This window comes from Oncorhynchus masou, chromosome 12, assembly GCF_036934945.1.
Source record: "Oncorhynchus masou masou isolate Uvic2021 chromosome 12, UVic_Omas_1.1, whole genome shotgun sequence".
NCBI lineage: Eukaryota > Metazoa > Chordata > Actinopteri > Salmoniformes > Salmonidae > Oncorhynchus > Oncorhynchus masou.
Window position 1 is genome coordinate 91,571,060 of NC_088223.1, and position 11,662 is coordinate 91,582,721.

Consider the following 11,662-nt stretch of genomic DNA (forward strand, 5'->3'; position numbering starts at 1 on the left):
GGAGAGGGCCAGCTGACACGGCCTGCACAGCCATGGAGAGGGCCAGCTGACAAGGCCTGCACAGCCATGGAGAGGGCCAGCTGACAAGGCCTGCACAGCCATGGAGAGCTGACAAGGGCCAGCTGACAAGGCCTGCACAGCCATGGAGAGGGCCAGCTGACAAGGCCTGCACAGCCATGGAGAAGGCCAGCTGACAAGGCCTGCACAGCCATGGAGAAGGCCAGCTGACAAGGCCTGCACAGCCATGGAGAGGGCCAGCTGACAAGGCCTGCACAGCCATGGAGAGGGCCAGCTGACAAGGCCTGCACAGCCATGGAGAAGGCCAGCTGACAAGGCCTGCACAGCCATGGAGAAGGCCAGCTGACAAGGCTAGAACTAACTGTCAGGCAGTGTGGTTAGGTTGAACATGTCTATACAGTGCATTCGGACACCATTCAGACCCCTTGACTTTTTCCACATTTTGTTACGTTACAGCTTTATTCTAAAATTGATTACATTGATGATGGGGAAAAAACAACCTACATACATTACCCCATAATGGCAAAGCAAAAACAGGATTTTTTTCGTGCAGATTTATTAAAAATAAAACTTAAATATCACATTTAGATTAGTATTCAGACCCTTTACTAAGTACTTTGTTGAAGCACACTTGGCAGCGATTACAGAGTCTTCTTGGCTATGACGCTACAAGCTTGGCAAAGCAGTATTTGGGGAGTTTCTTCCATTATTTTCTGCAGATCCTCTCAAGCTCTATCAAGTTGGATGGGGAGCGTCGCTGCACCACTATTTTCAGGTCTCTCCAGAGATCTTCGATTGGGTTCAAGTCCGGAGTCTGGCTAGGCCACTCAAGGAAATTCAGAAATTTGTCCCGAAGCCACTCCTGCGTTGTCTTGGCTTGTGTGCTTAGGTTCATTGTCCTGTTGGAAGGTGAACCTTCACCCCAGTCTGATGTCCTGAGTGCTCTGAACCAGGTTATCATCTCTGTACTTTGCTCCATTCATCTTTCCCTCCATCCTGACTAGTCTCCCAGTCCCTGCCGCTGAAAAACATCCCCACAGCATGATGCTGCCACCACCATGCTTCACCGTAGTGATGGTGCCAGGTTTCCTCCAGACGTGACGCTTGGCATTCAGGCCAAAGTGTTGAATCTTGGTTTCATCAGACCAGAGAATCTTGTTTCTCATGGTCTGAGAGTCCTTTAGGTGCATTTCGGCAAACTCCAAGCAAACTGTCATGTGCCTTTTACTGAGGAGTGGCTTATGTTTGGCCGCTCTACCATAAAGGCCTGATTGGTGGAGTGCTGCAGAGATGGTTGTCCTTCTGGAAGGTTCTCCCATCCCCACAGTGGAACTCTAGAGCTCAGTCAGTGACCATCTGGTTCTTGGTCACCTGCCTGACCAAGGCCCTTCTCCCCGAATTGCTCAGTTTGGCCGGGCGGCCAGCTCTAAGAAGAGTCTTGGTGGTTCCAAACTTCTTCCAATTAAGAATGATGGAGGCCACTATGTTCTTGGGGACCTTCAATGCTGCAGAAATGTTTTGGTACCTTTCCCCAGATCTGTGCCTCGACACAATCCTGTCTCAGAATGCTACGGACAATTCCTTCGCCCTCATGGCTTGGTTTCTGCTCTGACATGCACTGCCAATTGTGGGACCTTATATAGACAATTGAATTTACCACAGGTGGACTCCAATCAAGTTGTAGAAACATTTCAAGGATGATCAATGGAAACAGGATGCACCTGAGCTACATTTTGAGTCTCATAGCAAAGGGTCTGAATACTTAAGTAAATAAGGTATTTCTGTTTTTTAATACATTTTTATACATCCAAAATTGTCTGGAAATATGTTTTCTCTTTGTCATTACGGGGTAGTGTGATGTCGTTACGGGGTAGTGTGATGTCGTTACGGGGTAGTGTGATGTCGTTACGGGGTAGTGTGATGTCGTTACGGGGTAGTGTGATGTCGTTACGGGGTAGTGTGATGTCGTTACGGGGTAGTGTGATGTCGTTACGGGGTATTGTGATGTCGTTACGGGGTATTGTGATGTCGTTACGGGGTATTGTGATGTCGTTACGGGGTAGTGTGATGTCGTCACGGGGTAGTGTGATGTCGTCACGGGGTATTGTGATGTCGTTACGGGGTAGTGTGTGTAGATTGATGAGGGAAAATATTAATTTAATCCATTTTTTAGAATAAGGCTGTAACGTAACAAAACGTGGGGGAAAAAAGTCCAGGGGTCTGAATACTTTCCAAATGCACTGTATACAACCATGGAGGAGGACAGCTGAAAAGGCCTATACAAATCATGGATAAGTCCAGCTGCCTGGTCTGGTGTGAACAACGTGGAATATGGATACCATGCCTTTCAAATCCCATGGGAAAATGTCATGACATTTTCACTGACTCGTAAAAAGACCTCTATGACTAAGCCACTGACTTCTAAAGAAGTCCTTATAATTATTTTTTCCAAGAATACTAACCAAGGTTATTGGGGTGAATATCATTTAGTACTTATAACAGTTCTGGACTAGCAGTTTATGCTACATGGAAAATGATAGAGGCCTCCTTTCCTATAGGGTTCATCTATTTAGTTCACAGACGTGCCACACAGACCAAAAGCATCCAGTCTCTTTTCTCTCTCTGCTATAGAAAAAAAGAAGCTCTCCCTCGAGACAAAAATACTGTATATTCTGCCACTATAAATTAACAGGTTTAGGTTGGGTGTTATTCAATGCATCATCATGATGGCCTTTGGCAGGCAGAGTGTGGTTGAGAAACTGAAGGTCTCATCACATGTTGTTCTCACTGACTCCAACATTATGTCTGAAAAATCCCTTCGTTGTACCCCCCCCCCCCCCAAAACCAACCCAACCCACCCACCCAGGGACCTGACATTGCCTGTCTACATTAAACACCAAAACAGGAGCATGCATATCATATTATCATGGGAGCTACCCCAAGATCACATGGCAAGTGAACTCGCGGATGAAATCCAACAGGTCATGTGACTTCAGTTTTGTAAATATAAACATTTGCATTTCCTAATCTGAGGAACAGGTTGTTCATATTGTCATTGACATATTACAGCTGACAATTCAACTCTTCTCAACGAGGGCAGAATGCGGAGGAGGGGGGGGGGAAAGTATATTTGATATATAGTTAATGTTCCTATACAAATGTAGCCTACAGTTTCTAGTTAAATCAGTTTTAGATATTGGAAAGAGGGTGCTTTTGAGGTTCTCAACCAATTTAGTTCATGCGTTACACGTTAGATTAGACAGCTGATTCACACGTTTATACAAGCTACATGAAACTGTCTGGATGGTTACGCCGATCTCGTCCAGTTAGCTGGACTAGCTTAGTGACTAACCTTAGCCAATGTTAGTTTGCTGCCGGCGGCGGCGCCGTAATTCGCTAGCTAGTTGGCTAATGTATCAATCTAATGAAAGCAATACGTGTTAAGAAGTTTAAAAGAACAAAAATGTGTAACATGTGCATCCATGCAAATTAAAGAAAACACCACTTCCTGGCATCTAGCAAACAAACAGGCAGTTAGTAGCTAGCTAGCGTTAGTTGCTGGCTGGTGGATAAGTAGCGTAGCTTTAGCAATTTGGCTAAACAACTAACGTTACACCAGCCTCTAACAGTCAAACATACCAGCATAAGTTTGTTATCAACAGTAAGCAAGCATCAGATTGTAACTTTTGTACGTTTTTCTGGGGGGGTTAAAACCATTGCATTTTTTTTTTACATAAATTGCAAAGTGTACTAAAGAAGAGGAGTATGCGGAAGAAAAAATATATATATATATATATTTGACAGTTCAGCTCGCTCAGCCGTTCCCACAATGCCACAAAACCGCCGGTCTCATTCAGAGCACCGCTGGTGAATTCAAATTACCTGGAGGTGAAGACTTTTGAACAGCTGATAGAATTGCTCACGTCGCACATGGCCCGATAATTCGAGTCTCTAGACTTTTCCGTTTCCACGTGAAAGGCGTATAAGGACAACAATATACCCAAGACGCAAACAAGGAGCCTGGCTATTCTTTCCCATCGAGGGGTGGACACTCTCAGGACGGGCGCCGCCATCTTTCTCCGGCCTTGCTCGAGTCGTACACGCAACCGCTTACCATTGGGGACAACGAGAACTGCGACGTGGAAAAGCGTCAGAACGTGCCACACCACCAGGGCAGGGGCGTGTCACCAAAGTGTCACCGTCTCGCCACCCCTCGTCTACATTACAATGGCCTGCCAAATGCCAATACAGAAAATATGTTTGTGTAGATATAAAGGTTTGCATCAAAATGTTTCCATACCCTACATGTCTGATTTGTATTTATCACATTGCTGGTCAGCTAGACTTAGTTCTGGACTATGATAATTTAAAAAAAACTACCTCTATCTAAGAGTTGAAGCTCCCTATGTCCTTGCACTCTGAGAACAATCTAATATATTATAAAAATAAATAAATAAATTCAAGGAACATGTATGGCAATCCCCTCATGCCTCTGAGCAAGAGTAGCAGCTTTAAAATGTTTTGTTTTTTTTTGCCAGTGGGGTCATACTGCCTCTTAGTGTCTCAGTCGTGTACTGTTAGATATTAGTTTGAGATAATTTCTAATGAAACATATACTGAGTTAAACATAGGAGTTTGTCTCTCTACAAATCAAATCAAAGTTTATTGCTCATGTCCACAGATTTGCAGGGGTTATGGCAGGTGCAGCAAAACGTTTGTTACTAGCTCCAACAGTTTTTTTATTTGTTTTTTTTTATTTTATTTCACCTTTATTTAACCAGGTAGCCTAGTTGAGAACAAGTTCTCATTTGCAAGCGACCTGGCCAAGATAAAGCATAGCAGTGTGAACAGACAACACAGAGTTACACATGGAGTAAACAATAAACAAGTCAATAACACAGTAGAAAAAAAGAGAGTCTATATACATTGTGTGCAAAAGGCATGAGGAGGTAGGCGAATAATTACAATATTGCAGATTAACACTGGAGTGATAAATGATCAGATGGTCATGTACAGGTAGAGATATTGGTGTGCAAAAGAGCAGGAAAGTAAATAAATAAAAACAGTATGGGGATGAGGTTGGTAAAATTGGGTGGGCTATTTACCGATAGACTATGTACAGCTGCAGCGATCGGTTAGCTGCTCAGATAGCAAATGTTTGAAGTTGGTGAGGGAGATAAAAGTCTCCAACTTCAGCGATTTTTGGATTTCGTTCCAGTCACAGGCAGCAGAGAACTGGAACGAAAGGCGGCCAAATGAGGTGTTGGCTTTAGGGATGATCAGTGAGATACACCTGCTGGAGCGCGTGCTACGGGTGGGTGTTGCCATCGTGACCAGTGAACTGAGATAAGGCTGAGCTTCACCTAGCATGGACTTGTAGATGACCTGGAACAGTGAAGTAGAATTGTATTTAACTAGGCAGGTCAGTTAAGAACAAATTCTTATTTACAATGACAGCCTAGGAACAGTGGATTAACTGCCTTATTCAGGGGCAGAATGACTCTCTTTTTTTTTTTTTTTACTTTGTCAGCTCAGTGATTTGATTTAGAAACCTTTTGATCAACTGACCCAACACTCTTACTACTAGGCTACCTGCCATCCCAAAATATCTTGCAAATACAATACACATGGAATGTGAAAGTGGACAGTATCATATGTTTACCGGACATGTCTAGATTGTACTCGCAATTGCCCAGTTTGCAGTCTACAGCCAACAGACATATTTAATACTGTGTTGTCATGATAGATTTACAAGTCAACTGCATGTATCTGGGTATAGGGATTGCAGTGGCAACCCGTCATTCAGGGTAGCAGAGGTAACTCTGGGTCTTCCTTTCCTGTGGCTGTCCACATGAGAGCCAGTTTCATCATAGAGCTTGATGGTTTTTGCAACTGCACTTTAGGAAACTTTAAAAGTTCTTGACATTTTCCACATTGACTGACCTTCATGTCTTAAAGTAGTGATGGTCTGTCATTTCTCTTTGCTTATTTGAGCTGTTCTTGGCATAATATGGACTTGGTCTTTTACCAAATAGGGCTATCTTCTGTATACCACCCCTACCTTGTCACAACACAACTGATTGGCTCAAAAATTATTAAGAAGGAAATAAATTCCACAAATGAACTTGAACAAATGAACAAGGCACACCTGTTCATCGAAATGCATTCCAGGTGACTACCTCATGAAGCTGGTTGAGAGAATGCCAAGACTGTACAAAGCTGTGATCAAGGAAAAGGGTGGCTACTTGGAAGAATCTCAAATATAAAATATATTTTGATTTGTTTAACACTTTTTTGGTTACTACATGATTCCGTATGTGTTATTTCATAGCTTTTATGTCTTCACTATTATTCTAGTTAAATAAAGATTAAATAAAATAGGAAAAATAAAGAAAACCCCTGGAATGAGTAGGTGTGTCCAAACTTTTGACTGGTACTGTATATTATCAGCATTCTTGAAGAATATAACTTTGAAATGCCTCATGAGCTTAGTTCAACTGTCACACTCCATGAGAACCCAACATATCAGCTTGTTTTCCTCCAATGTTTGTAAACATTGTAAATGTAAACAAACACCGTATAGCCTCATAACATGGTTAAAACAATAATTTTGATATCATGGCTGGTCAGTCCAGTTGCTCTGTCTATTAATCTGAGAGTGGTTACAATTCTCCAGGCCCATCCCTCATCTTTTTCCAAAACAGAGGCGGGGCATCTGTTTTTGTTATTGTTTAATGTCTAGATTTGTCCTTTAAACAGCTGCATATTATCAAGATATCAAAGTGTCACCAACTAAAAGGTTAACAATAGGCATATAGCAAATGCAGCATATGGCATTCATTTATCACATGTAAATAACACTTTTCAGTGGTGCTCACAGCATGCCGTTCCATGAGCGCAGCATTTATTTTTTTAATTCGACTCAATGAGCACAATCAGTCGTCCATGACAACAAAATCATAAACAACAGAGTAGGGCTGGCTAATAAGTCCTTCATTTTAGGGTTTTGCTCAGGTAAAACAATATTCTTGAAGATTGGAATGACTGGAATTCTGAAAGACTTTGGTTTTTAATGTAAAGATATAATGTTATCATATTATATGTAGTAGAAAGCGATGGGTTAGAGGAAGCCTACATAACCAACCTATAAAGTAAAATTTAACATCCATATATGGCCAGCTATGTAAACCTTAACATTGATTTATCCTGCAATAGATGTCGTTCAATTGGAAACATACATTTTTGTCTTCTTCTAATGCCTCTTAAGGGGAAAGTAATGTAAAAGTAACAGAATGTAATCAGATTACATTACTGAGTTTGGGTAATCCAAAAGTTACATTACTGATTACAATGTGGACAAGTAACTCGTAACTGTAACGGATTACATTTAGAAAGTAACCTCCCCAAACCTGGCTGTGTGTAGTGGCTTTGCTGCCACGCAAAGAAGAAGAAAACAAGGAAAACCCCGCCTTGTAAAACGAAGGGATCTTGACATGGGCCAATCAGAGTCGTCTCTTGATCATGTGACGTTAGGAATATAAACAGTGAGTGACATCATCTGTTTACTTCAAGCTTTTGCACCGCTGATAGATTTCATTAGAGTACTGTACTAGTAATATTTGCCTCTCCTAAAATTATGGCAACAGACATCGAAAGATTTGCTTTTTTCGAAGAAGCACACTACGACCAATACGATTACTACAATTTAGCCGAATATTCATGTCACGCTGGTGGAAAAGGTAGAACCAAGAGAGAAATCGGACTGAACACCAATCGCCATATCCCTGCTGGACACGAAAGAAAAATTGCTGAAAAATATCAAAACAGTGAACTCAAACGCAGGAGAACCAAAAGTTTAACATCTTGATGGACTCTGTGTCAGGTAATGTTGTATAACTATGAAAGATATAGAAAATGTGATGAAAAATTAAGCTATTTTAGTGCGAACAATGTTGCGCATAAACATGTCTGTTCAGTGTCTTTTTGCCTCTGCGCTGTTGTTCTTGTACAACTGCCATTTTAAGACGGGACAAAGAACCCTGTGCATTGCATCGGGTGGAGTTTTTGACATTCTGGATCAACAGCATTTATACCCAATAGCAAATCTAACTGTTGTTCACGTTGACCTTGAAAAAAATATATTATAGTTGATTTATGTATTTTTATCTCCCTTCTATACAGATCTCAAACCTAGTTGAAGATTGAACTGGAACATGGTCCAAATGTGTATTTTTGCCTTTCCTGACCCTTATGACCCAATGAAAGGAGTTGACTGGGACTGACCTGCCAGGAAACACACCTTGGCAGTTAGTTTAGAGTGCACTCCTTTTCCACATGTTGCACCCCTGTTACTGCTCTTCAGTTACAGCAGTGTGCAAGAATAAATGGTTTTAAATGGTTGAAGACATCTCTAGGACTATTATGCTGTTATGATACTGTTTGGTTTAAAGTGTAAAAAGTACTGTGTTGTGAATAAAAAGCAGAATAAAGAGATGATGATTTAAAAGAGGTTTGAAGTTGACCCTCATTTATCTGATCTAAATACCTCTATGAAATACATCTTGCCTATTTATTTATTTTACCCATTTTATGTTATTTTTAGCAAAAAAAAGTTGTGTGTAGTTCCAGTAGTAGTAATTAACTACTGAAAATACTATCACAATTTGAATTTAGTTCAACTAGGCATACCACAATGCTACTGAAAAATGTAATTAAATGACTAGTTGAACTATACTGAATAAGAAATATAAAGGAAACAATTTAAATAATTTTACTGAGTTACAGTTCATATTATGAAATCAGTCAATTGAAATAAATTAGGCCCTAATCTATGGATTTCACCACTGGGCAGGGGCACTGCCTTGGGAGGGCATAAGCCCACCCACTGGGGAGCCAGCCAATCAGAATGAGTTTTTCCCCTCAAAAGGGCTTTACAACAGACAGAATTACTCCTGAGCTTTCTAGGTGGCTGGTATCAGATGATTTCGCAGGTGAAGAAGCCAGATGTGGAGGTCCTGGGCTGGTGTGGATACACGTGGTCTGCGTTTGTGAGGCAGGTTGGACGGACTGCCAAATTCTCTAAAACGATGTTGGAGGTGGCTTACGGTAGAGAAATGAACATTAAATTATCTGGCAACAGCTCTGGTGGACATTCCTGTAGTCAGCATGCCAATTCCACGCTCCCTCAAAACTTGAGACATCTGTGGCATTATGTTGTGTCACAAAACTGCACATTTTAGAGTGGCCTTTATTGTCCCCAGTACAAAGTCTCAATATATTTGGTGGATGGATTATCTTGGCAAAGGAGAAATACTCACTAACAGGGATGTAAACAAATCTGTGCACAAAATTTTAGAAAAATAAGCTTTTTGTGCATATGGAACATTTCTGGGATCTTTTAATTCAGCTCATGAAACATGGGACCAACCATGTTGCGTTTTATATTTATGTTCAGTGTACAGGTACTGTAGTTCACTACTCCCCATCACTGACAAATTTGGTATGAATCCCAAATGTCACCTCCAGTCACCTCACTCTCCATCTCCTCTCTCAGCCTCTTCACTTTCTCTATCAGTCTTTCCACTTCTTTCTCATTCATTTATCTTCTTCATCAGTAAGACTTTTTTTCCCTCTCTTAAGTCGTGCTCACTTCTTGCCAGTGCAACTGTCCACAAGGCCGTTACATGTGGAAGACATGCCAAGTCTAGGTCCAAAAGGCTTCTCAACAGCTTCTAGCCATAATACTCCTGAACAGCTAATCAAATGGCTACCCAGACTATTTGCATTGTCCCCCTCCCCCCTCTCTCTTTTACACTGCTGCTACTCTCTGTTTATTATCTATGCATATTCACTATATAACTCTATCTACATGTACATACTACCTCAATTACTCGTCCAACCGGTGCCCCCGCACATTGACTCTGTACGGGTACCCTCCTTGTATATAGCCTCAATACTGTTGTTTTACTGCTGCTCTTTAATTATTTTTATTTGTTCTATTTTTTTTTTAACTTAACACTTATTTTTCTTAAAACGACATTGTTGGTTAAGGGCTTGTAAGTATTCGGCGCTTGTGTGACAAATAAAATTACATGTGATTTGATTCAATTGAAAGCATTCACCTGTGCCACAGACAACAGTAGGTGTCCCCTCTACCTTTTCCTTATTGTTACCAGCGCGACTGGGCGGTACTTTCACCGCTGATTACGTCACGCTTCTTTTTCCCCAACACGTGTCTGTTCTGCTAGCTAGTTGGCAGTCGACGCATGACAATATTGTTCCCTGTTTATTTAGTTTAAAATATTACAATCAAAATGCAGATCTGCAATGTGTGCAGTGGAGAAACACCCAAATACCGATGTCCGGCCTGTAGAATCAGATAGTGAGTATAATTTCTTCTTGTTTGTACTTCTGCTGCAGATGTTTAAAACAGCTAACGTTAGCTATCGCTACTAAAGCTACACAATCTAGTTAGCTACCGTTACTAAAGCTACATTATCTCGCTAGCTACAAAACATGCATTATGATTTGACATGTTCTGTTCCATATTTATTTTTTTCGTCCTTTGTTTTTCAGCTGCTCTCTCAGTTGTTACAAGACACACAAGGCCAATGGTAAGAACGTCGATTTTCCCATTATAGTAGTATCTAAAGTCTTGGAAGTGGCTATCATTCATAAATAACGTTACACATGCCTATGCAGTATATAGCAATAGCTGATAACATACGTTATCACACTTGTTTGTGACATGAGTCTACCATTATTGTTTACTTTTCCCAGATACCTGCCAGCCCCTAAAACAGTCAGTGCCTCCTCCCGTTCAAGACGTAAATGGAGCATACAGCAATGGTAGGACATGGTCAATGTTATACCTAGAACCTTCTCATCAATTCCCAGGAATGCACTCGCTTTTGGTGAGATGTTCAGAAGTTGAACATTGCAGACAGAAATATGCATTATTCGTTGGGACCCGTTTTCTCATTCTCTCTCAGGCATCACATGTATATATCACACGTGTGTTTGAAGAGCTGTATAAAATACATCAGTTTGATTATACACTCTTGATTTTGTCTGTTTCAGCAGAGGATCCCTGGACCGTTGAAGATCTCCTTGACGATGACCAGACAGATAAAGTACCACTTCAGAGTCTACGGCGATTAGGTACGAAACGCCGTTGAGATTTCAGTTTGCACTCAGACCTTTTAAAACCCCGTTAACTGACTGGGTATATAAACAGTCACTTGGTTGCCATAGTTTCCACTAATACATGCATTCGTGGATGAATTGTGCTGTATGAAATGTTGTTCTTGCATCTTTGCTGTAATATAATTGTTTATGCTTCTCCACAGGCAAGTCGGAGGAGCTGAGAGAGCTGCTCCGAAACCCACATCTCCGTCAGCTGATGAGCTCTTTAGACGCGGCTGACAGCAAAGCAGACGCCATTAAGACCGCAATGCAAGAGCCTCTGTTTGTTGAGCTTTCAGATCAATGCTTGCAGATCGTTGAGAAAAACGATTAAAAATGTACTTGCAGACAGAGCTGAGCCGAATACACACCGAGTCCATAATTCATGTTCACTTTTCAATTTGACAAAAACAATTAAAATTTCTTTCTGTGTAAATATACAAAACTGTATACTTATTTG

The 11,662-nt window shown here is 41.2% G+C and overlaps 2 protein-coding genes across 3 annotated transcripts in view; one reads left to right on the plus strand and one right to left on the minus strand.

Moving 5' to 3' along the window:
• LOC135549430 (vitamin K epoxide reductase complex subunit 1-like protein 1) overlaps positions 1-4,140 on the minus strand; it is a 7,570-nt gene extending 3,430 nt beyond the window's left edge. Inside the window, exon 1 of the mRNA XM_064979399.1 lies at positions 3,901-4,140. Within this exon, the coding sequence (XP_064835471.1) occupies positions 3,901-4,091 (191 nt within the window). The 5' untranslated portion in view covers positions 4,092-4,140. The remainder of the gene's footprint in view (positions 1-3,900) is intronic.
• A 6,085-nt stretch (positions 4,141-10,225) lies between these two features.
• Positions 10,226-11,647, plus strand: znhit3 (zinc finger, HIT-type containing 3). Of its 2 annotated transcripts, none has more exons than XM_064982428.1 (5): positions 10,226-10,399; positions 10,594-10,631; positions 10,798-10,866; positions 11,101-11,178; positions 11,367-11,647. In XM_064982428.1, exons 1-5 carry the CDS (start codon positions 10,332-10,334, stop codon positions 11,534-11,536), a joined length of 423 nt encoding a protein of 140 aa, XP_064838500.1. In that variant the 5' UTR covers positions 10,226-10,331; the 3' UTR covers positions 11,537-11,647. The 2 variants fall into 2 exon arrangements, with proteins under 2 accessions (XP_064838500.1, XP_064838499.1); XM_064982427.1 differs by having other exon boundaries at positions 10,227-10,399; positions 11,098-11,178.
• The last annotated feature ends 15 nt before the right edge of the window (positions 11,648-11,662 follow it).